Source organism: Macrobrachium rosenbergii, chromosome 20 (genome assembly GCF_040412425.1).
Source record: "Macrobrachium rosenbergii isolate ZJJX-2024 chromosome 20, ASM4041242v1, whole genome shotgun sequence".
Classification (NCBI taxonomy): domain Eukaryota; kingdom Metazoa; phylum Arthropoda; class Malacostraca; order Decapoda; family Palaemonidae; genus Macrobrachium; species Macrobrachium rosenbergii.
Window position 1 is genome coordinate 36,464,087 of NC_089760.1, and position 27,387 is coordinate 36,491,473.

Here is a 27,387-nt window from a genome sequence, read left to right on the forward strand (position 1 = left end):
AGGATTGGGAGTGAATGTCTTGAATTATATTGTATTGCCTTTGTTGCCTACTTTAGTTGAAAGTTCAGTTAAGTACTGTACTGAAAATACTGTAGCTAATACATTTTTTATATATATATAGAAGGGATGTTGAAATTTTTTATTTCACTTAATGAAATAGCAGCTACTGGTATAATTTGGGCAACAGCAGACCTTTGTTTTACTTGAATTACAACACCAGTTATTTACAGTGCCAATTAATGCAATTTGAATTTTGAACGGTCAAAAGTACTTGATAATGTTTTGTAATGGGTATTGTGATATGGAATTCAGAAGTGTGAAATGCTCTGTTGTTTAGTGAACAGTATAACACAAGTAATGGTGTAAACAATGGAAATACTGTTTGCAAAATGCTTATCAGAGTAATGGAGGAAAAGACTGAGAGTAGGAGGTCAAAATGCTGTATATGAAAGCACAAGCTGCATTGAAGGTCTTTATAAATAAAAATACCCTAATTTTTTTCTCATTGAAAAGAAAACTGAACTTATCATTTGGCAGAGTTTTGATGATTATCTCTCAGTTTTTGGTTGTTTTAAATTGTTTGCCTCTTTTTTTATAATTTAGTCATTTTTTAAAACTTTTTGAGGTGTACAAGGGATTACAGTAAATGCTATTATGCACCATTTCATCCAGGTATCGCACTTTATTCCTAGTTTAGTTAGAGGCCAGGCTTACCAGGAAATTATGCTTGTAGAGATTTATGAAAACCTCACACGGTGCCTTTTTTTGGGTACTACATTAAGATTTTCTTTTTTTCACGGCTGCATTGCTTATTTACTTATAACTCTTCCTTCTGTTTTAACCTTTCACATCATTCAGGCCAACCCTGTGAGAGTCTAAAAAGAACCCTGTGGTCTTATATGAAACAAGCCCACAGGGGCCATTGACTTGAAATTTAAGCTTCCAAAGAATGTGGTGTTCATAAGGAAGAAGTAAGAGGACGTAAAGGGAAATACAGAAGGAAGAGCTCTCACTTATTTAAAAAAAATTAATTAATAAATAGTTAAAATTAATTGAAATGCAAGGTGAATATTATTAGGGTGGTAATGCATTACAAATTCTCTTGAACTTTTGGAGTTCCAATTGCACAACATCCTCAGGAAGACTGTTCCACAGTCCAACAGTATGAGGATTAAAGGATCTCTGGAACTGAGAAGTTCGACAGCAAGGCACATTTACTGCATATTGGTGCTGCTGTTCAGCAAATCTGGTAGCTCTCGGCAGGAAAAGGGAATCAGGGATCAATTGTGAATGTGAAAGATCTCTGTTAAAATACAACTTATGAAAAATTGACAAACAGAAAACCATAGATGCATCCACAATTGTGCATTCAGAACAGTGCAGTATATAGTTCATGGGGTATTTGTTTTGAAGCTTTCTTTTTAGATTATATCAAAAGAAGTGATAGAAGGACTTGAGCTGAAGTTAATTATCTTTATATTGATCAGTTATCTAACTTGATATTTGTACTGTATTGCTACTCAGGAATTGAAGTTCTCTTATTCTTTTAAAACCTGTTGATTGTTCAGATTTCTTAAACAAGCTAACATCTGCAAAGAGCTGTAGCCTTATACAATACTTTCAAGAAAGGTTACGGTATGCATAGATTATTCCAGCAAAGAAGATAAGATATCCATCACCCAGTATTGAGTTTCTTTTTTATTTCTTAATGAAAGTAATTCAGATAAAAATATGCTAGTAGGTTTTTTGTATTTTATCAGTGGCCTTCTAAGAACTATGTTTTTATGCTGCATTTGGTCATGTTGTACAGCATATGAAGGACTTTATGTGATGCCATTGCTATACCAGAAGTTATTCTTTAAACTTCTTGAAATAGAGATTAATTAATGATTTTTTTGTGATAGAACTTTACATCAAATAATTTTTTTTTTTATAAAACTTTACATCAAATAATTTTTTTTTTTTGTTATAGAATTGTACATCAAATTATTTTAACATAATTTAAGTGGTGTTTTCTTGGTTGATATATGTTTAAATTTATAATTGTTTTAAGTTTTAAATCATGGTGTATTTGGACCTAGGGAAGATTTTGCTATTGGTTCATGACATGTAATAACCCTGAAGTTTTCTAACAGTGGCTACTGTATAATTTACATCCTTCCAAAAAATGAACAGGAAAAGGCTTGAAAAAAAGGTTGAAGCTTTGGAAGCTTGAATTTCAAGTCAATGGCCCTTGTGGGCTTGTTCCATGTGAACAGGTTTCATCTACTTTTCCCATAAGGTCTGGGAGAATGTTCTAGGAAAATAGTACAGTAGCAGAGAATACTTTACATAAAGTATGAATATTCTGTTGTCTATGGTAATAATTTCAAGGCCAACTGTTGTGATGACTGTCTATTCATTCATTTTTGCTTGTACAGTAATTTTAAAACTTGCAACCCCATAACTTGCAGTATTTGAGCAAGAAAGAAATAACTACGGCATCCCATAATTTAATGAGAACCACTGGTCTTATTCTCTGTTGGTAAGACTAAAATTGTTATGAGATTAAAACATGCAATGTACAGAAGAGTATAGACTAGTCTTCAGAGTAAAGAAGGATGCAGTTTAAATACAGGCTTCCCTTGTATTTTCATTGTCTATTTCTGCTTTCCATATTGTGGGTATAATGTGCTAGCAATCAATGTTACATCCAATCCCTCATATGAAGGTCTAATACCAGCTAATTAGGTGTCAGAAAATATGTTTTGTAATTTCTTTTCAGGCAAAATCTCTTAGAATCTTACATAAATGAAAATACCATACCGCTACAGTGCTATGCAGAACAGGAGAATATTTTAATGTGAATATTTGAGGTGGTAGTGCATATATCTCTTATTTGAAACTTTATATTAATTATATAAATTTTTGTTTTCAGGCCTCACAAAGTACAGTTCGCCCACCTCCCTTAGTTCCATCTTCAACGACGATTAGTCCAGTTTCCTCCGCTTCTACCTCCTCCACCAACCGCATGTACGTATGTGCATTACTACTTGTTCCTTTTGTCTTAGCAGTTTAGATGACAGATCATTGTAATTTTGTTGTCCTTCAGGTATTAGGATGAATATCTTGAATAGAATTTTGTTTGATTCAGAGGCACCTATGATAAGTACTTATTAATGTTGTTGAAATTACCTGTGATGAAATAACCCTGTCAAAGCACTTTAGAATTTGACGGGAATTTTGTAATCTAGAAAGTTATTCTTAGTATGTTAATGTTGTATGGTTGTCTCTCTTTTTCTTCCCCATTGATATATTGATATATAATAGACCAATGCATAAACATCTTGTTGCTTAGTGGGGATGACACTGAAGAGGAGAGATGTCTGGAAGGAACTGGGATTCAGAGAGGGGAGATCTGTTACAAATGTATGTTTTTGAAGTTTATCACAGGCTGGCAACAGAAATATGATGCTAAATGAATTTTTTTCTAGTTAATCTAAGGTTACAGAGGTTCACCGAGCTATTATGCTCTGTTTTGTATTGGTAGGTGTTTAAGTAGGTATTTACAAAGGTAGTAGGAGTAATGTACTTGAAATTATCTGTTAACTTCATAAGAGCATTCCCAATTGACTTCGTTCATAAATTAGAACTGCAGATCATTGCACAGTGTACTGTAGTCAAGTACAAGAATTCTGTATGCAAAAATTATTTTTAAATGAAAATGAAATTATGATGGGATTGACAAGTATTGACTTACATCAGATAAATTGGTTAGTATTAGGAAGAGAGGCTTTGGTCATTTTTGTTTGTAGTACATCAAATTAAGTTATTGCAGTTTTTACCTGCTACAGTCCTACCTCTTTAATCCGGTACCCTTGGGACCAGGCCATTGGTGGACCACAGAAAATGCCAGATGACAGAAATCACTCATAAAAAAACCTCTTTGTAAACATAGTCTTGCCAGGTCATTCCACATATATATATTTTGCTGTGTTATCAAAACTTGTGAATAATCACTGTCGTACGTTGGTTTTAGATCCTTGTGAAAAATGTGGCCTGCTCCATAAGCATCCTGGGAATGCTTACACCTTTTTCGCATGAGAGCTTTAACCACTTTTTCAGTGCACTGTCAGATTCTGAACTGGCACCTTTCAGTGTTTTCCAGCACTTCAAAATTTTCTGGCTTTTGTTTTCATCAAAAAATTGAAAATTGGTGCTCTTGTGGTTGATTTGATGCCATAGTGCTCATACAGTCTTTACAGATTTCCTTTCTGTATTTCTTCAGTAACTCCACCTTGTCAAGGGTTAATAAAGATTTATGCTTGTGCTTCTTACCTCTAGCACGACCATCTGCACCTCCTGCTCTCATGGTTGGCATCTTGAATAGATAGAACCTTAAATATAATGATATATACTTTCGTAACACCTCCTCAGATGAGTGAAGGATGAATACAAAAATTGGCAAATGTTTAATAAGTTGACAAGTGTAACACAACTCTTATTAAACGTGTGTTTGTTACGGTAACTAACATTGGCAAACATCTGTTTCTTAATTTGGTTGTTTATGTCAGTACTTGCTGTTTTCATGCTGATGTCTTTTATGTAATATTAAGTGGTTGTTAGTTGTTAGTTAAGCCATAAGTTTGATAAGCCTGGTTGAATTTTTGAAGATTTGCATTGAACCTAATGAATTTTGCTATTAATTATTAGTTAAAAGCTAACTTATAATGTGCATTATCAGTGGTATCTACCAAAACTGAGACAGGCATAGAAAACCTAGCTTATGTAATCTACCAAAAATGCATCTTGCACTTTACACAATTTATATGGTGAAATCATGTTTAGGGACAAAATTTTAAGGATTGCTTGACACATGGGTATATGCAAATTACAGTTCTTTTTGATGCTGTATAATTTTGAGTTTCACAAAACAAAAAATTTTCTTTGGAAATAATATGTACTTGTGTATTTACGGAGAAAAATTCAGTTCTGCAACCCCCAAAAAAATCCAGAAACCAAAACATTTGGCACCGCCCTTGTAGGAAACTAATAACGGCTGATTAAAAAAAAAATGCCTGACCACAGAGTTTCAGATTAAAGAGGTTGGACTGTGCTGTACTTTGTGTATTTTGTGTGTGGCCATTCTCAGCTTATTTTTGTGTTTTTTAAACTTTTGTCTTGATTTCCTGCCAGAAAGTTTAAATGAAGTCAGGAAAACTTGGACATTGATTTTTTAAATGTATTATGTTTGGTGGTACTGTACAGTATTTGCAGGTGGTGGTGATAATTGGAAAGACAGCGGTATCATGCAAATTATGGTATAGTTTAATTAGTAAACTTTAGTGGTAGAAGTAAGACATCAAATAAAAATATTTTGGTAAGAGTAGAGGAGTGTTTTGGAAAATTTGTAGGGCATCTTCTGCATTAGTGATCATTTTCACTGCTGTAAGGGAGTTTGATGTTAGGTATGAGCAAGTTCTTCATTTGCATGTTTAATCCATCTTCCCTCATAGTAAGTACTGCATAAGTACTCTTGTGGTTTGGACTTCTCTCTAAAAAAATGCTCTGGAGTACTGTATGTGCTCTTGCTCTCACAGTGCCCAGGCACATGTCTAACTCCAAGCACTCTCTAAAATTCTCTGCCATACTTTTTTCAATTTCTAGTGTCCTATGTGTGTGTTTGTGTGTGTCCCTTAAAGTTTCTTATCTTTTATTTAACAAACTAATATAAATTTTTCTCGTGAAGTTGGCTGTTAGTTTCCTTTTGCAAATAAGGAAAAAATTTCTTGAATTTGGTGTTTTGGAACACTTTTATTTTAAGAGTGTTGTTATGTAAACTGTTTTCAATTGCCTTTCACTATATACAAGACCTTACAATGATTAAACTGTAAACAAGTATTGTACCTTGAGTTGGCCATGTTAAAAAAAAAAAAAGAGTGGTATGCTTCAAGCTTAAATGATCAGCAGCTGAAAAAAAAAGGTACTGTACTTGAAATTTATACTGATATTCTTCCTTGTGAAAATAGAACTGCAGTATGTTTTAGGTTTGATTTTGTTGTGCAAATAGTTTGCCAAGTTCTTTTGTAAACTACTATACAAGTATTAAAAGAGAAGGGCCAGGTACCTGTTCCATTAAAATTTTACAGCACCGGCTAGAGAGATGTTAGTGTATTTTTTTTTAAACTGTATTGGAAGTTTAGGGTGCTTATGGTTATGGTAAGTTTTGAACAATTTTATCATCTTTTACATTTACGATGTTTAGCAACATTATAGACATAGACATATTTATTTTTATATCTACAGTTTACTATTCTGCGGCTTCGAATAATAGATCTCTGTGTGTCTGTGTCCATCTGTTAGCAAAGGTTAAAGTTTTAAATATTGTAATTTTAATCCTTTCCATCACTAGGCCCATGCAAGTCCTGTCAGGCCCAGAGCCAGCGCTGTGATGAGCAGTATTTGACTTGGTTCAGTGTGCTATGAAGTTTTTAGTCAGGCTATGGTACTCATAATGATGTCATTATAGTATTGCAGTATATTAAAAAATGAAACATGATGGACTGAAGTTGTCAAAATAAAAAATGTTCAGTCGTAAAGTTTTTAAGATGTAGGGGATTTCCCACAGCCGCAGCACAAATTAGAGGATATGAGTACATTTTTTTGTATGATATATTGCATATGCTCAATTTTATTGACAAGATACCATCAGAATTGACATGGGTCACTTTTCCCCATCCCTACTACAGAACACTGCCAAAACAGAGCTCATTGGTCATAAAACCATGATTCAGGTAACAATGTGACACATCAGCCCACGGTCATGATGCTCAAAGTTAGAGGCCCATAACTCAAAATATATTTTTAAAACTTCAAATTATGTGTTGTCCATAATTTTTCAAGCAAAATCATTTTAAGATTATATATGAAAGGATCAGATTTGGAAGATCCGTGGTTTATGGAAAAAACAGAAGTGAATTTATATTTTTTGGCAAATCAGTGATATTAAGATTTCACATTGCAGGTTTAAAGGTAATTACAAGGGTTTTATACTATATCAGTTTCATTTATACATAGCCATTATAGTAGGGGCAGTGGGAATTTAAAGATTTTTAATTGAAATCCGCAAAAGAAGAAAGGGTCACATTTGTTAAGCTAAAATTGTTGGCCTTTCTTCTTGACATAAATACTGTATTGTAGCCATGTCACAGTAGGTAAAACAGTTTTTACCCTAAACTAGGCAGCCCTCTTACATTTGAGGAAAAATGTGTTAGATATGTCAGCTGAAACTGAAATATTTTTTAAATGTACTGCCATGCCATTTAGTACTGAATTTTATAAAGTTTGCATAACTGAAGGGAAAGTTCAAGTCAAGTCACTCAAGGTAGGGTTTAGAGAACTTTTTAAGAAAATTGAAGAGTATTTGTGTTTGCAATCACTTGTGAAATACTGTAACTGATAATTTAGAGTCTTTGTCCCTCGAAATAATTTTAAGTTATGTAACTTAAATCTTTTTTTTTAAGCAGCCTGTAAACAATTCGGTGTATATATTGACATGTTTAATTTTAAGGATTAGTTCTTCAAAAGTTATATCCCTTGGATTATATCTATAGCAGAGATAAAAAAAAATTTTACAGCTAAAACCCTTTGGCAGTTTGAGTAATTATTTCATTTTAGAACATTATATTATAATAATGATCACAGCTACTTCAGCTAGCTTGTTACTCAGAAACTGCAGTTATATTGGTACGGTTTATAATTTCATCAGTAGAATCTTGAATGATTTCTCATTAGATGCTGATTTATTGAGGGGTTTTAGCATTATTCTTGATTATATTTTTTCAGAATTATCAATTATTTTTATTTGAAAGTTGAAGTGAAAAGATCAGCATTCAGTAGTTCATTTTGTGAATCAGGAAAAGTTGCCTTTGGATTAAAATTTGCTTCATCACAACCCCATTTATCTTATAGTGCTTTATTTCTGTGGGTGATAAAATCCCAATCTCATTTGACTTGTATTAGTCAATATTTAGAAATCCTTCACTATGCTTATGTTGCCCTGTTTACTGGTACTGCCTCCTCAGTTGCTCAGGTCAACAGCATTGAGTTCTTGTGATTGCCTTCTCCCAACAACAGTGCCTTCATTTTCACTCACTTTTCATATTGTAATCTTTTTCCATAGTAGATTTTAAGATAACTAGTGTGGTAGGTCGTCATCATATTATGCCATCCTTTTTAGGGGTACTGTAAGTACATCTAATTAATTTTAGTATTGCTGGTACATTTTCCTTAGTTCATTCTTTGTATGTAATCTCAAGCTTTGTTTTTATGTAGGACTTGATTGCAGAACACTTTTAATGTGTCAGATAACACTCTTTTTCACTATTTAATGTTTTATTTATTTAATGCCGTTAACACTTTTTTGGGAGGCTTTTATTGGTTAGAGTTTTTGTTCATTGGGTGTTGTGTATTATGTAGAAGTGTAGGTGTTAAAAAGCCTTGGAATACTTGCTATGATTGGCTTCGACAAGCTTGTAATTCTCTTATAGCTTGAGATGAAGGTGCATATCTATTGCGTGCCTCTTGTTGGCTGGATGTGTTCTCTGCAGCAAACTTGAAATGAGCTGCAAATAGGCATATAATCAGTAGTATCTTTTTTTTGCACAGAAGAGAAGCTACAATCACTTTACCTTGAAGATTTCAGCCAATGCCTTTTCTAATAACTTGTTTTCTGGTTTTCTTCCATGTCACATTCCCCTATGTTAAATACAAGAATTAATATTGTTGGATGAATTACCATTTCACATTCACCCAAGTTCTCCAGTATAAAGACTTTTTTTAGACAAGTTTTTTTTTCTCAAGCTATGCTTGTGGCTCTTCCCAGGACCTGTTAGGCTTTTCACACCGCTTGAGCTGTGGGTTGTTATCTGCCTTTTTTAAAGCCTTACTCATCCTCAACAGCTGCTCTGGGAAAGGCCAGCTCATCAGCTTGCTCACAAGAAGATTACTCATGGGACCATTCTGGGCTATAACTTCCTACCTCTACCTGTCACAAGTGCAGTTTAATTTATGGTCCATAATTGGCTTTGCACTGGAATAGTTAGGTACACCCCTAGGGTTGTCTTTGCTGAAGGTTCCCTCCTTCATTACCTGGATTTTGGGAGAAGGCACTCCTTCCCAAGTTTTGCTGGGAGCTTGTTCTAGCCTATGAATGAGGTCATTAGTATCTCCCATCCTCTAGCTGTTCATCCATGTGCTAGTGGCCATGCTGCAACTTAGAACATCCCACTTCCAGGATCAAGCAGTAGCCATTCTCCAATGCCAACTTTTCTCCCGTTGTGACTTGTCTGCTGAGGTTCATCCTCCAAGACATGAGATCCTCAGATGTACATAGATAAGCAGAGACTACTGTGGGCACTAGTCTTTCTTTGCCTGTTAACATTTAGACCATAGTTATTCCATGGCTCATGGTAGTGACTGTTGCCATTCAGTGAGTGAGGCAGGAGACTAATTATTAATCTCAGCCCACTTGGCAAGTTACTATGGCTGATGCCATTCAAGATGGAGATGAGGAGTCAGTGAGGAGTTCAGTCAAGAAGGGTGATTTCCTAGCTTCTCAAGGCTTTCTAGATGCATTGTATTTCTGCCAGTAGACTGCCCCTCAAGGTATTATTTGGACAGTGGCCTTGGTAGTAGATTTGGATCCAATTCCATTAGTATCTCAGAGACTCATTGGTTAGGGATATTTTCAAGAGAGGAACTAAGGAGGTGTTTGATCACCCTCACCCATCTTTGCCACTCCTTGGGTCTCCCTATGAACTGATAAAAATCTGACGAGACACCTTCCACACTGGAGGCCTATAGAATTAATGCAACCATCAGGCATGAGAATATGGGTATAACTGTATTGGCTATAATATGACAGTTTTGCACATATCAATGTGTGCAGGCTTTAATTTGTTCTTGGAAATTAGTGCCTTTCAGTTGTTCAGAATGTGATTCCTTCAACTCCCCACATGCTATTCAGTTGAAAAAATTTAGATGTTTTATGTTGGGTCCTGTTGTGGTTGGTCACATCTTCACAAGGGTAACATATCTTCACTTCATCCTGTTTCTCCAGTGACACTATATCTTGGTACTGAATTAAAAAATTGTTGTGTTGATGGTAGTCGCCCCACATTTTTCTAAGGAGAGACCACTTACTTATTCGAGTCTTAGTTTTACTATTATGCCATGCTTGCCACTGTACCTGGTGTAAATCAGTGTGTGTTTGTGTCTTTGTGAAGCCTTTACTGTTTTATCATATACTTCAAATCCTCCTATCAAGGCTTTGGTATTTTGCTCAACCTCAGGGATAGGCTACAGATTGGTCTCCCACCTAAATAACAATTCAGCCAATTAATGAATAATGAGGCTGTAGTGAAACAAACTTATTGTACCACAAACGTTATTTGTACAAACCCTTGAGTCATACAGAGCGCTGTGCTCTTTTCTACCACAGATGAATTGAGACCTAAGTGTTGGCAGTACCGCTGAGTAAGACAACACATGCATAGTGAAGGAGATCTAGATCTTGATAAACATAAGTCCAGTGCGACAGATTTCTGCAGCCATAGAAACGAAGCAATATAATGATTACAGTAATGGGTTTGCATATAAAAACTCATTTAAGAAAAGCATAGTATTTAATTTTATCATCATGAATCCTGAAATACAATTTCATATTTGTCATTATAAAAAATATATTTTTTATTTATTCAATGGTATGTTAAAGATGTTAATTTTTTTTCTTTCAGGGTAAACAATCTCGACGCCACCTTGCGACAGTTGGGTTATTCCTCTGCTCAGATCAACCAGTCAGCGTTAAATTCTTTAGCTAGTGCAACTGTTGGAAATTCAAATTTACATTCTTACAATACCAGACAATCTACAACAAATACACATCATGTTAGTATGATTAAGTTGTCAGTTGTACGGTAATTAGATTTTTTTTTTTTAATCAGATTGAGCAGAGAAAGTAGACCTGGGTTGCAATAAGTTAATTGTTCCAATACAAATGCAGATAATTATTTTACATGTATCCTTAAAGTTACCACTCTCACTGTTGGTAAGTTATTAAAGATCCAGGTAGTTGTGTGAGAATGTAGTGAGTAGTGGTCAAGGTTATGGTGGCTCATTATTGGCGTCTTACACAGTTGAAAAAACTTTGTTGTTTTGGCTTTTGAGGAAGGGGTGTGAAAGTTCATCTATAGTGAACATGTAACGTAATCTTTACTGCGTGTCAGGATGGTTCTTTTTTGTTGGCTTTCTCCCAGTAAATGTTTTTTTAAATTTTTAGGAGTCCTTGGAAACTAGCTACTGTATGTACTGTAAGGTTTTTAAGTAACCTGAGTATTACAAATATAATTGAAGCACTTATTTTGACTGTAAATGTGGCTTGTGATGAATGAGTGCTGAAAAGTTGAAAGTGATTAACCAGGAGTTAGTGTTGTAGTTAAGGAATCCACCAGTGACAGAAAATGCCATAGGCATAATGCCAGACAGAATTTAAGGCCCGTTGCTTTTTCAATGCTAATTCAGTTGTTTCTTAACCATATATATTTATGGCTTGCCTGTTTAAATTTTTTTTCAAACTAGATAGTGCATTCAAAGAAAAGACTGAATGCAGGCAAAAATTATCACAGAATCAAGGTAAAAACCCATAGATCATGCAGGCAAAAAAAAAAAAAAAACTTGAGGCAGGCAAGGTGCTGTGCATTGCTATTTCCTCTAGCCATTTGCATCCAGTGGTCAGGCACCATCACTGGTAGTGGCCAAGAATTATTCACTAGACATAGTCATCAAGTGGTTTTTAGTACCCAAGTTTCATTACCTGTTTAGTGTGCATAGGAGCTGATTAAAGAATAAAGGGAGTTGGTAATTTACCCTCAAATCAGATTTATAGAACTGCGGGTCTAAATGAAAAGGTGAAGTATACTCTCCTGCAGCTGTTTCAATTGTGGATCTCTTAGTAACTAGATCAAGGAAAAACAAAGAGGACATGAATATATCCAGATTTTAGTACTGACTCTTCAGGGCCATAGTTACAATATCATGAGTTTGTTTCTGACCGTTATAGGATTGTTTGATTGTTTTTGCCTGGAATCTGTGGTGATCTTGCCAACTAGGGGCAAATATTTACTGTGAACATGATAACAAGCCAAACTTACTAAGAATCCTTCTGTGTTGAGATTTCATGCAATGATTGATAAAGAAGATCAAGAAGTCTTCCAGTACTTGTCCAGCCTCACTATGCTCTCACTGCCCTACACAGCTCTTGTTAAAATTTACAGGTGGGATGACCTGCAGTATGTAGTCCTATACATCATATAACCATATCAGTGATGTCAAGGTGATTCCTTTTTGGTTTTGCCCAGCATTGTTATGGGTATTGCTTTGAGTGTGTTTTGCAGATCACACCCTACATGTTACTAAAGGGTCTTTTCTTTGTTTCTTCAACTCTAGTTCCACTATTATCTGCTTTTTACATTTCTCTTCCTTACTAGGTATCTTTACTTGCTTCGGTTTTCCAGCTGTATTTGGGCTGTTTTTCTGTGATCATTGTGAAAACTCATTTTTTAGTTATAGGATATTAACCCTTAAACGCCGACTGGACGTATCTTACGTCGACTAAAATTGTCTGTTGGGTGCCGAGTGGATGCACCGTACGTTGACTACAAAAAATTTCAACCTTTGGTCGACTTTGACTCGACCGAAATGGTCGGAAAACGCAATTGTAAGCTAAAACTCTTACATTATAGTAATATTCAGTCATGTACCTTCATTTTGCAACAAATTGGAAGTCTCTAGCACAATGTTTTGATTTATGGTGAATTTTTGAAAAAAAAATTTTCCTTACGTCCGCGCGGTAACTCGGCCGAAAATTTCAGAAATTCTTTCGTCATTTTGTCGTAATGTTTGCACCGGTTTATATTAGTCGTTACATAAAGTTTAATATATGGAAATGTGCGCAATTTCATGTAAAATACAACAGAAAATAACTCATGGCTGTAACTTCTATCAGTTTTGAAATATTTCCATATAAATCACGATAAGTGCCAAAATTTCAACCTTCGGTCAACTTTAACTCGACCGAAATAGTTGAAAAACGCAATTGTAAGCTAAAACTCTTACATTCTAGTAATATTCAATCAATTACCTTCATTTTGCAACAAACGGGAAGTCTCTAGCACAATATCTCGATTTATGGTGAATTAAAAAAAAAAAAAACTTTTTCCTTACGTCCGCGCGCCCTAACTCTGCCGAACACCTCTGAAATTCTTTCGTCACTTTGTCATAATATTTGCACCGTTTTATATTAGTCGTTACATAAAGTTTTATATATGAAAATGTGCAAAATTTCATGTAGAATACAGCCGAAAATAACTCGTGGTTGTATCTTTTATCAGTTTTGAAATATTTTCATATAAATCATGATAAGTGCCAAAATTTCAACCTTCGGTCAACTTTAATTCGACCGAAATGATAGAAAAACGCAATTGTAAGCTAAAACTCTTACATTCTAGTAATATTCAATCATGTACCTTCATTTGCAACAAACTGGAAGTCTCTAGCACAATATTTTGATTTATGGTGAATTTTTCAAATAAACTTTTTCCTTACGTCCGCGTGGTAACTCGGCCGAACATCTCAGAAATTCTTTCGTCACTTTGTCGTAATGTATGCACCGTTTTATTTTAGTCATTACATAAAGTTTTATATATGGAAATGTGCGCAATTTCATGTAGAATACAACAAAAAATAACTCATGGTTGTAGCTTTTATCAGTTTTGAAATATTTTCATATAAATCATGATAAATAGAAAAAATTCTACTTTCGGTCAAATTTAACTCGACCGAAATGGTCGAAAACTGCAATTGTAAGCTAAAACACTTACAGTCTAGTAATATTCAATCAATTATCTTCATTTTGCAACAAACGGGAAGTCTCTAACACAATATTTCGATTTATGGTGAATTTTTGAAAAAACTTTTTACGTCCATGCTACGTTAAATTCATGCATCATTTTGTGATAATATTTTCTCTGTGTTGCTTTGATCTTTTTACAATTTGTTATATACCAAAATCATTGCATTTAGTGTACAATACAAAGAAAAAAACAATAACTCGTTAGCTTTAACCGTTTTGCTCGCAGCGCGATTTGTATACAATTACATATGAAATTTTTTTTTCGCCCTGTCATATATTTCAATATTTATATATGATAATGATATTTTTTTCATTTCTGATGGTTGCATACTAAACTTCAGGCAAAGACAAAAAAAGGAGCCAAAAATGACTCTTAATCTTAAAAACTAAGCGTGCTGTGATTTTTGAAAAAAAAAAACTTTTTTTCCGCTTCGGCGCTAACTCCCAAACGCCGCCGGCATACGACAGACACTTTTGTAAATAGAGGCTCGGCGTTAGAGGGTTAATGATGTTATTTCGTAGCCATGTAGTTGTATTCTTTTATATCATGAAAAAAAGCCAAACAGGAAATATATATAGCCAAAATATGGCAAAACAGAAATAAATTTATTACAAACCCATTATCAAAAATAGTCTTATCCCATGCAAATGGCTCCATAGCAGCATCATCTTGGTATTCCAATCCTGGGAAAAGAAAGATCTCATTGTGCATACCAGTCTAAATCATCTGGCAGGGCTTCATATCATGTGGGTCAAGAGATGTCCAGTTGTATTCTGAGCTGTTCTTCTGACGTTGTTAAGTTATTTGTAAATTATTAATAGGTTTATTAATTTAGTTTTTTGTATTCTGAGCTGGTGGCACTACTGAGTGTCACTGTTGATACTACAGTAGGTTCCTTTGTTTCTGTATGTAACATACGGTATTATTCCCTTACAGCTGTGTATAGCTTGTTCAGTGTTACATTTTGACCCCTTTGCTTTTTTTTTATAAGTGGGATTCCTTTGGTAAGTTTTAGTAAATGTAATTTTTCATTAATACATGGTGGTTTTTCCCGCTTGTTTTCCAGTAATGGGTTACCTTTGGTTGTCCATTTTCTGTTCACAGCTTTATTTACTTCTGAGCTACCTTTTCCATATCATTGCCTATGCTTGATTAAAGTTAGGACATTGTCATTAAGATTAGTAAGGATGTATGAATTTTTTCTTAAGTTTTGAATGTATCAGGTTCCCATTACAGTACAACATTATGTTTTGAATATTGATGGGAACACTGTACTAAAAGAGGGTGTAGAGGGCTTCTCTTGCAGGTGCTTTATGTCTTCTTTAGCTGTGAGCCCACATTTAAAGTGCCCTTTTGTGTAGTGGGTTAAAACAGAAATTTTATTACTTGGTCATTTACACCAGCTATTTCATAGTAATATGTAAAAAGTTTATTATTTTGCAAGTTGAGCATATTTATGGAGGCACTGCTGCTTTGTCTCTACCTACTTCTAGGGAGATTGAGTTGACTATCCTGGGACTATCCCGCACCTGCAGATGTCCTGAATTTCAGTCATTAAAACTGCTTTTCTTATCAGCTCTAATGATTCGGTAATTTTAACTCCTTGCAGTCATGCTAAACTACTTAATAAATTTAAATTACATGGTGATCTTAGAGTCAACCAGTCATATAAATAGCAGAATGATTTTCCTTGTAACAAATACCACAAATGTGCATAATGATGCCTAGTATATTATTACAAGTTAAGAGTAATGAGCATTTTAAAAGGAATTTACAGGATCAGTTGTGTACCATTCATCATTTACCTGAAACCAAAAATACATTCAAGTTAATTGATGAAATTTGAATTCTACTACAAATGACAGACTCTGTGGGCCAACCCTTGAGGGCTGGTTAAACCCTGTGTGGTCTGGTTAAACTGCTTAATGATAAAATAATAACAGTTATAACAACAACAATAATGATATCATCTTAACTAATGTGGGATTTGCTGCAGTATCTACAGATATTTACAGCAGATCCCGCACACTTGTAGCTTTTGCTTTCATGTTAGGATTATTAAAAATACAGCCCCAGGAGTTTGCAGTATTCAAATTAAATATCCTTCCAGCAAACTTGGCATAAATCATGAATTATGCCATTGAAGGAAATTAATACAAAGATAAAGCAGCCATGTTCGGAACAGTTATCAACAGGTACAGTATAACTAAAACCTAAAAATTCCCTTAAACACTTTTATGATATCACAGAAACTAATTATAATGAGTAAATGGCAGGAATTGGGGAATAATGAAACTGGCAATAACAAATTTAAAGTAGTTTAAACCCACAGGAAGAGTATAGTATCCATCTTTACAAAAATAATATAGTGTTAATTTACTTGAGTGTTGGGCCTCACCTTTTTAACTTGGTTAAGGCCAACACCTTTGTGGCCCTGTTGCTGTGTGTAGACAGCTCATTACATCATAAACAGTAAAACAGGTTTTGTATGAATGCCCAAATTTAGTTATCAAATAATGGATATTTGACACAGGTCTCATATAAAATTTTGTTGGACTCTTGAACATTTTTAGTTTATCCAGTCATGATGATGTTACAAAAGTAATTTGATGTACAAAATCTAAACTTATATACACATTTGATAAAGCAAACCCTTTGGTTCAGCACTGTGGGAGCTAAGGTTTTCATCTGCGTTTGGGTTATTTTTTATACCTAAGAGAATAGTACCATCAGTGCGCCTCAAACAGTGCACTGTAGGTATTACTTGAGGTTCTTTGCAACATCCCTTCAGCCCCTAGTTTAAGCCCTTTTCATTCTTTTTACTTTACATCAATTCATATTCTTTTCCATCTTAGTTTCACTCTCCTAACAATTGTTTCAGTATTATTTTCAGTGCCAAATGGCCTCTTAGGTCCTAGCACTTGGCTTTTGGCCTAAATTTTAGATCCCATTCCATTCCATGTGGGTAGTGGGTTAATGTGGTCCTTTTTTTTTTTTTTTTTTTTAGCAACTTTCACTTTACATGAGTTAGGGCAAAAGAGAGACTTTAGCCTTGGCAGGCAACTCTTTTAGGACACTCAGAAATCAAACCAGTGGGTAGAAGGGACTCAAAGCCTTGGTAGGCAACCCTTCTAAGAGAAGGTTACTCTGAATTCAAGCCTTGTTCTTCAACCATGGACTGTGCCATAGCCATTGTACCATGACCTTCCCTGGTCTTGGGTTTGAGTTCCCTTGCCTGAGGGTACAATTAGGCATTTATCCTCTTTTTCACTCACTTTCCTGTTTTTCAAAAAATGTGTAGGACAGGCAGATGAGAAGGCAAAAGTTGCATGGTGGATTATCAGGAAAGTGCCTTCGTCTATGCCTAATCTTTCTACTGAGCTTTTTGTTTCTAAATCCTTCCTGACGGTGCTTTTTTCAATGACATAAGGCCATGTTTGTTTATACTTTCAACAGAATTTTTGTAAATAAGCCAAGTACTGTTGTTGTTGTTGGCATTGTTGTTGATTGTTCTGTTGATTTTTACAGTGTTACTGTTGTTATGACCCTACAGGCAGTCCCCGGTTATCAGCGGGGTTCCATTCCCTACAGCGTGACAACAACCGAAAATCGGCGATAATAACACTGATTCCCGGTTAGCGGCGCCGATAACCGGTGATCAGCGCCGCCGATAAGAGGTGGTCAGCGCCGATAACCGGTTATCAGCACCAAAAATCTGGTTATCGTCGTCGCTTAACAAGCGCTGTAAAACCGGATCGCCAGTAACCGAGGCTGCCGATAACCGGGGACTGCCTGTATTTTTTAGTTTTGGTACTGATTTTATATTGTTAATTTTAATCCTTTTGGGAGACATTGAGTCGAATCCTGGTCCTGTTACTCATTACAGTAAGAAAAATTGCAGAGTGCTTTACACCAGTGTTTGGGGCTTGAGGTTAGCTGTGCCCATATCTGCAATTCGTGATGTTTTTATCTGAGACTCTTGTAAGTAGCAACAAGTCAAAGGTTGAGTTTTTAATCCTGGGGTTTGATAGCCCTGACTTTATTTATCGTCGTAACATCTCACATGCGCAAGGTATGGCTTTATTCACTAAGCCTTGAGGTCCTTTGTTTTAAAATTTTCAGTAAGTTCTACAATATATACATATTTGCTGTTTACCACAGTCATAATATTGGCGATTCTATAAATGACTGTCTCTTGGAGAGGATTCAGAAGCTTCATTAGCTACAGTGAGTGGCTAAATTCAGATTCCACAGATCAACTTGGCCAGTGTGCTCTTGAGTTTTGTGTATCGTCCGATTTTGTCCAGCTACCCACGCACATTCCTGGTAATAGATTAGACTTCATATTCATAGATGTTCTGAATATTGTGAAGTCCAAGGTCTGTGTATGTATAGGCACTTATGGTCATTGCTCCGTTGAGATGGACATATTTGTCAATCAGTATATTCCTAATTCCACCATTGGAAAAATGGTCTGGCTAAAATCCAGAGCCAATTGGGATTGCATTATTGAAGCTTGTCAGGCACTTAATATTTCAGATTCTATATTAGATCCTGATAACAAGAAGTTAAATGAAATGCTGATGCCTATTTAAATAAGATATGTTCCTAGAAAGGTCATCAAATTTAAGACAAATGACCAGCCATGGTTTGGTGATACATGTAGACGAGCCTACCCTGACAAACAGATCAAATTCAACTCATGGAGACAAAATCGTTCAAATGAAAATTGCACCATTTTTGTTGAGTCTCGCCTTGCTGTGAATAGAACTTAGCATACAGCCAAGAGAAATACAAGTAATTCCTTGAAGAAGAAACTTGAATGAATTACTCAACCTCAGCTGTGGTGGACCAAATTGGTATCATCTATCTTTAGGTCAGGCTCGTCTTCCATTCCACCACTACAACAGACGATGGTAGATTGGTTACTGCTTTATCAAGCTTTTGAAGCTAAGCAGTCAGCTGAGGATGTTCCTCTCCCTGATATTTGTCATCGTGAACCCATTCTTACAAAATTTGCATTTCACTCCAGGGATGTCAAGAAAATTCTGGACAATTATGATAGCTGGAGTGGAGATGATCCAGATGGTTTCTTCCCTTTGTTTTTTTTTATAAAAAAGTTTCTGGTGTGTTGACTCCTAAGGTACCGTAAGTAGATTCTATAGATTTTTATGTCGACATAGTATCTTTGCGGATGAGCGCAAGCTTAGTAATACAGTGCCTGCAGACTGCAGTAACTACAGGCCAGTCTCTATTCTTCCTGTGCCTCCAAAAGTTGCTGAAAACTTAACTTTAAGCCACTACATAAGTATGGGGAATCTAAAGGATTGTTAGCTGATAGTCAGTATGTATATAGGAAGCAGTTAGGTACCTCTGATGCTCTGTTAGACTTGACTTGCCAAACCTTGATAGGGCTTTTAGTGCAGAGTAATTCAGGTAGATTATAGTGCTGCTTTCGACTTAGTAAATCACAAGGCACTTACAGACAGTCCCCGGTCATCGGCGGGGGTTCCGTTCTGAGGGTGTGATGATAACCGAAAATCTGCGATTTTTGTTGCCTTTTTGGCGATTTTCGAGGCTTATCTGCGCCGAAAAGTGCCAAAAAATTTCTGATTTTCGGTTATCAGCACCTCTGTTAGGTATGTATTGGCGCTGATAAGCGGATATCAGCGATTTTCAGCGCCGAAAATTGCCGATTTTCATCACTAGACAAGCCCTGTAAAACTGGATAGCCGATAACCAAGCCCGCCGATAACCAAGGACTCCCTGTATTTATAAACTCCAGAATCTTGGAGTGGGTGGGTATATTTTAGGATTATCACAGGATTTCCTTACAGATAGGCAGCAGCGAGTTGCTATGGATGGGATCTTTAGTGAACCAAGACCTATTTTGTCTGGAGTTCCCATGGGTAGTGCTCTTGGTCCACAGTTATTTTTAGTGTATGTATACAAGTGATATGGTTGTTGGCCTGGAAAACAAGATTGTCCAAAATGCCGATGATGCGACACTAGTGGGTGTAGTAAAATCTCCACTTTTGAGAAATGAATCTGCCCTCAGCCTCAGTCGGGACATGGACCCGATCAGTGGATGGTGTAGTCAGCGGGATATGAGGCTGAACTCGAGTAAAACGAAAACTCTATTGATTAGCAGATCTCTTACAGATTTCCCAACCCAGGTGGCTGGAACTTCCCATAGGTGCACCTTGTAACTCGCACCTAACTTTTGAGGAACATCTAATGAAAGTTTCAGCAAATGCTGTACCAAAGTTAGGAATTGTTCGTAAGGCCTCATAACAGCAATAAAATCAGTGCAACTTCTTTTAAGTTCTTTGTGCTTCCTTTAGTAGAGTACTGTTCTCTGGTTTGGATGTCTGCTTTTACCAGAGATTTATCTCTTCTAGGTAGAGTGGTTCATGGTGGTAGGTTTCGGTTTCCTAATAGTAGCAGTTATAACTTGGACCATCAACACATGGTCTCTTGTTTGTCACTTTTGCATAAGTTGTATTTCAACAAAGATCTTTCACATTCACAATTGATCCCTGGCCCCCTTTACCTGCCGAGAGCAACCAGATTCGCTGAACAGCAGCACCCGTATGCAGTAAATGTGCCTTGTTGCAGAATTTCTCAGTTCCAGAGGTCCTTTATTCCTCACACTGTTGGACTGTGGAACAACCTCCCAAAGGATGTCATGCAGTAGGAACTAAAGAAGTTCAGGTGAAGATGTAATGCATTACTAACCCTAATACTATTCTCCTTGCATTTTAATACGTTTTTATCTATTTATTAATTCATTTTTCTTTTTTAATAAGTGGGATCTCTTCTTTATGTATTTCCCTTTACCTCCTCTTACTCTTCCTGAGGAACACCATATTCTCTGGAAGCTTGAATTTAAAGTCAGTGGCCCCTGTGGGCATGCTTCGTGTGAATATGTTCTTATTCTGAATGACGATAATAATAATAATAATAATAATAATAATAATAATAATAAAATAATAATAATAATAATTCTATGATATGTTTGCCCATACTTGAAGCCGTTTGGTTTGATTTCTTTCTTGACATAGTAGGTCTTGCAGATGTTTGGCTTTTATTTGTAATTACATAATAGCACTTTCTGGAGTCATTCTTTTGGGCTGTAGTTAAAGTATCGGGAGACCATATTGGTGGGCAGTAATCTTCAGTTGGTCTAGTCAGTGTCATGTATATTGAGATTATAGTTTGTGTATCTTTTTTGAAAATGTTTATTGTAACACTGACTATATAAAAAAGTATGTTTTAAATTCTCTATGTATGGGTTGGCCTTAGACTGTCTGATATAATTTCTCCAAGATATTTCGGCTGGGACTTTTATGTAGATGGTATTTCCATCTGGATGAAGTTATTGTTTTTGGCTGGTGAGCAGTCTTCAATTGGTCTAAACAGTGTCGTATCTTGAGTGCATAGGTTGTGTACCTTTTTTTTAATGTGTACAGTAACTATCTGACTCTTTACAAAAGTATGTTTGGATTCTCTATATATTGGCTAACCTTATCTTGTTGGATATAATTTCTCTAAGGTCTGTAGCTTGAGGCTTTTATGTGATGGCATTACCATCTGACTCGAGGATGAGCAAAATTTGTGATTTCTCACCAAAGTGTATTTGTTCAAATTTGTTTCCATTAAAGACTGTGTTGCTTCTGGATAAGATAATTTATCCAGCTCATTTTAACACTATAGTGTCAAATGTAAATTAGGTGAAAGTTTCATAAGGAAATAGTAATGAGCTTTGAAGTTTGCTCTCACTTAGGTGAAGAGAGCCAAAAGAACAGCTGTTCCTTTTGACACCTTATATGACTGGTGGTATTTTGTATGTATGGTGCTCTGTAAGCTGGTGCTTGAAGTATTTTGATTTGTGAGGAAAAAGTGTAGTATGGAAATTTGAAGAACAAAGGTTTAAAAGTATTCATGGGTTTGCCAGTAAATTTAGGTCCCAGCCCCCCTTCATGTTGTAGATGCACAGGTATTTAATAGTTTTTATTCCTGCACTGGATGAGACTTCATTGTGATGCTTTGATTCTATCATGAGGAAAGATAAGCAAGTGTTCTCCCTTTTAGTGAATATATGTAGGGCTCTTAAGTTATTGTGTATTGTTATAGTTGCCTGGGTGCAGAGACCATGCTAATCAACATAACCCACGTTGTGTGCATGATAACAATATCTCATTTTGAAAATTTTCTCATTTTTAACACCAATTGTTTACACCAGTTTTCCATAGTTCCTATATTATAAACTGATCAAGTTAGATAGTCAGACATGGTGACTCCATGTCCTGACTTGGCACGCCATTGTGATTATATGTGTGGATCCAGATTATGAGCGAAATGTTTTTGAATTTGTCCGTGTTGAAGGTTGCATGCCCAAGGATGAACCTTGGGTAAAGAATGCAGCTGGATTGTGTCTCATAGTGTACATCTGCTGTAATATACAGATGAGTATTGTACCGATAGAATTTCACCTATTTCTGTTCCTAAACAAGTGACAGGTGACTGCATTTACCTCGAGGGAACCATTGCTACTAATCACTTTCTGATGTTTGGTGTTTTTAACCTTGTGAGAATTAATTTTCTGGCTTGGTTTCTAATGCTCTGTACTAATTTTCTTTGAACTTGGTCTTCAGATTTATTGTACGAATAATTTATTGCCTTGGTTTTCAGCTTTGAGAGAAATTATAATTTGTTGTTCAATTGCCAGTATTATGGCAGTTATAGAAAAAAAATGTGGGTAATTCTTCTTAAATTTTTGTGTAAATATTTTAAAGACTTCTTTGTTTGTCTTGTCTGATACAGCCCAGTTTCTCAATAACAAAAAAATTTTTTTTGGGCATTACAACTGCTATTTAGACAGCAGTGTCACATGTCTCATCATTGCTTCCCAATGAAGCAGAAAGCAATAATGAAACCACCCACCTAGTGGGATTACAGTCTACTAGTTACCTAAAGCAGCACAATATATGCAGGGCTATAGTGTCTGTACAGTATTTCATTTAGGTATCAGCTGTAATGCTTTCTGCCTAATTTTTCACCCATTCCATTTGGTCTCTTCTACTTCCCTGACTGTCTCACTCCAATTTACACTTTCCATTCACAAACAACCCTTTGGACCCACACGTTTATTTAAAACATTTTCACACTAAGTTAAACCTCTGAGAGTTACTTTTCTAGATTCAAAGTATGATACAAGCTTTCTAAGTCAAGCAGTTCATACACTAATCCAAGATATTTATTTGAGAATTAGATTATTTTTGTATCCTATAAATTTCCCTACATAGGTTGATAACTAATTTCAAATAAGAATTCTAAAGCCAAATGAATTTTCCATTTTTGTATATTACATATTGTCCATAATTTTTATAATAGCAGTCACAAGAATCAACCTGTATATTTAAGCTGTTCTACTTCAAAAACTGAAAGCATAACAAAAAGGTGCTGCTTAGAAAGCTAGGCAAGATGACTGAGCTTAGTGGACCAAACACAAATGTAAAGAAAAAATATTCTAGAAAAAAGTGGATTTGTGCCAATAAATATTCAGTGATAAATACAGTGATTATAACAAACCTATCAATGGCATCAACTGACAACATTCACTCTGTACCCCAGGAGTTTGCAATGACCCTTAGTGACAGAATAATTACCCATTCTTTTATAACTTTTAGAGCTAAAAAATTTACTATCCATTAAAAGAAATATTTATCACCACACTTTTTCCATTTAGACTCTGTGTATAAAACTTGTCATAGTGCTCTCGCCCCGATACATAACATACCACACAGCATCACCAGATATGTGAGAGGTACCCCTGACCATATAATCACCAAGTACAAAAGAGAAAAAACCAACTTACAGATATTTAATACTGACATTTCCACACTGAAAGAAACCGAAAAATACAATTTTGCATTCTGGTCTAGCGGCCGCTGAAAATGACCTTTAACATTTTTGCTGCCACAAGCAGATTTTTCCCATGAAACTGTAGCAAATGTCAGAGATTGAGGTAGTTTAGACATAATGAGAGGGGGTTAGGAACATTTAGTTAAATAATGGTAGATATGGAGATGATGTAGCCATTCAAACATCTGTAGCAAAGCCCAAGAAATCTTGTATGCTCTGAGGCAGAAAGTATACAAGATAAAAGACTGCAGAGAAAGAGAGAGAGAGAGAGTTCATTTAATGTTCAATCCCATGAAAGTAAAATCAGAAAAAGCAAAAGTCATTAGATAAAGCTTGTTTTATCCAGGATCCACGTAAACAAGTTAGCCAGACTGGTTATAAGGGTCTCGCAGGTATGGGCACATCACTGCACTCCATCCATGAGGAAGCACATGATGAAATGAGTTCAGTTAGTAATAATAATAGTAATCAGTAAACAGTAACCACAGTAATAATAATCAGTAAACAGTAACCACTGTAGTCAAAGAGGAATTACCAAGATACAATAGTGATTACTGATATAAATATTTTTAAAAATATCTTTAAGTGTGGTGGTACAGAAACAAAAATTAAGAGAAATGATGAATATGTGAAGTAAGTCTTTCATTTTTTTTATGTAACTTTTTGCATGAAGTTCTCATGGCAATACTGCTTCAAAAGCACCAAAGATGCTGCAATAGAAATCAGGTGAACAAGCTACTATGGTTGTGGAAGGTCAGCTGCCCATTATCAGAACTCATTGTAAACAGCAGAGTTATTGGAATAAACAGTCTTGCAATAATAAATGAGGGGCATTTAAATCTGTTTACTCTGGATATCTTCTTCACAGAAAAGTTGTTATTGGGAAGAGTTGAAGTTTCAATTACCATTGATTCACGGGTACATGATCTCTTCCACTGATAACAATGCTGGTGTTATGTTAGTAGTTTGATAAAACACTGTGAATACATACCCTAGTTTATATTTGAGGTCAGGCACTTTCTATACATGCAGAAATCCCCCCGTTTATTTTTCTGTAAAAGAAAACTATTTAGATGCTATTTGTCTGTCTGTCGCACTTTTTCTGTCCGCCCACAGATCTTAAAAACTATGGAGGCTTATAGGGCTGCAAATTGTTATATTGATAATCCACCCTCCAATCATCAAACATACCAAATTGCAGTCCTCTAGCCTCAGTAGTTTTTATTGTATTTAAGGTTAAAGTTAGCCATGATTGTGGGTCTGGCACCACTATAGGTGCCAACAACACGGCCACCACCGGGCCATAGCTGAGAGTTTCATACAGTATTATACGCTGTACAGAAAATTCAATTGCGCCGAAGAAACTTCGCCACATTTTTTACTTGCATTTTAATAGGCTTTTCCAGATATCTGAAATGATTAGCAACACACTGTATCCTGTTAGAAAGACGTTATTTTAATAAAACTACATTTCATCACCTTTCATTAACATTTTTACTGTGAGCAGTTTCTTTTCGTCAGACATCTAAGTTCTTTACAGTCGTGTATCATGAGGACTTGTACCAAATGAGGATTTGGTATAGGTCCTCATCCATGCTTCTCCCTCCCTTCAGGTCCTGTGTTCTTCCCCATCACATTCATTTGAGATCTGTCAGTTTCCCATGCAGTAAATGTGTGTGAAACAACCTTTCTCATGTAATACAGACATGGTTCAGACTGTTTTGTCATAACATGTTTTCAGAATGTATGTTTTGTTTTTTGCTTGAACAGTTCATGTAATATCAGGTGTTACTGGAGATACACATTGTCTCTTTCCTGACTACACCTTCATAGCTTCCTTCCTACTCATAATTTGGGATAGTGTTCCATTTCACTCTTCCACATTTTGAAGATTGTAGAGACCACTTCCATAAATTTAGACTGTTAACAGTTGCTCCTTTCCATACAGTGACCACCTAGGATCTCCCTTCCTTTACCTCTTTCTAACTTCTTTTGGTACTGTGAAAAGCAAAAAAGGCTTCTGTACTTTCTGAGATGAACATAGTTCTCCCTCATTTTTCTGATTCATTTGGTCCAGTATTAACTCAAGTATTTACTCAGTGACGTCCCTGTATCGTGTGCCTTAGTAATGCCCATGTAATTACATCTTTGCATTGTAGAACATATTCTCAAGATCCACAAATGCTGTATGTTATGTATTTCTCATGTAAGTGACTGACATAATGTGTGGCCTATTTTCCTGGTACTTAAGTCAAAATGACTTGTTTGGCATTTCTTCAAATTTCATAAAACACTTTCACAACAAATTAAGTTTTCATTTACTAAATCATATGTTGGGCGCTGCTCATGTGGACGTACATTAATAGAAATTGAAGCCACTAATTAAGCAGCTAAGGGTGCAACTCTGACTTGGAATACAGTATAGCCATCCTGTTAGTGAATACTGAACATCCATGAAATCCATCCCTCTAATATGGCAGTGTGGAACAATGTTGGTTCTTGTAGCATCTTTTTTGGCCCAGCTGTGTTGCTTTAAAGCTTTACTTTTTATCATTTCTCTTTAGGGGCTTATTACTAACCTTATTCCAATTTTTTGCTTTACTTTTTATCATTTCTCCTTAGGTAGGCTCTTACTACTTACCTCATTCCAATTTTTATCTTTAATTTAAGAATAAATTATAAGGTGAGCGCATGAAAGTTGATTCTATGGTAAACTGATTAATAGTGTGAATATGGAATAATGAATCTGATAATATTCAGGTGAAATATACCCATTTTTGGGTATTGATATTCTGCATGCCTAAAAAAGTGCCGTATTGAAATAATTTTGCTTTATCCTTAATGTTGTTGAGTATGCCACATGACCCAGTCACTTTCTGTGAATAATGTAGGCTATCACTAAGCTTCAGCATTATATAAAAACAAATTTCAACCAGTAGCAAATGTTGAATATTTTAAACAAATAAGAAAATGGTATCACAAATTTTATCATTTTCAGCAAACCCAACCATTAAATTTTAAAGTAAAAAATCCAAAATTTTTTTCTGAAGGAAATTCTTAAGTTTGGCTAGCCTTACGAATTTAAGAAGTGAATTTATTAATTTGGTTAAACTACCCAATAATAATAATAATAACTTGCCATTTTTCATCTTACTCCTATATTCTGCAGAATCCATGTTCTCTGTATGTACAGACACCACCCTACTTGTGAACTTTAAACTTACGAACATTCAGAGATACAAACAGACAGGCTCGCAAATTAAAATTGTATTCAGAGCATCCCCCTTTGCCACCCGTAAGTTCAAACTTGGTTTTGCGTGCTGTATGTACAGTGTACATTGTGTTTTGTGATAAAAAATGTACAGTACTGTATTGACTTTATATCATACTGGACTTAAATAGGCATGAAGAGTACAGTAACCAACTTACAAACAATTCAACATACAAATGGCCTTCCGGAACGTAACTCGTTTGTAAGTGGGCTGGTGTCTTATTTTGACATGTTTAGTTA

General features: G+C 35.5%; 1 protein-coding gene across 3 annotated transcripts in view; it reads left to right on the forward strand.

The window, feature by feature from the left end:
* LOC136849265 (uncharacterized) overlaps window positions 1-27,387 on the forward strand; it is a 98,810-nt gene that overhangs the window by 57,494 nt on the left and 13,929 nt on the right. For 2 of the 3 annotated variants that reach the window (XM_067122554.1, XM_067122553.1), the window contains exons 4-5: window positions 2,918-3,012; window positions 10,776-10,926. In XM_067122554.1, the coding sequence (XP_066978655.1) occupies window positions 2,918-3,012; window positions 10,776-10,926 (246 nt within the window). The remainder of the gene's footprint in view (window positions 1-2,917; window positions 3,013-10,775; window positions 10,927-27,387) is intronic. The other variant, XM_067122555.1, reaches the window with a different exon arrangement.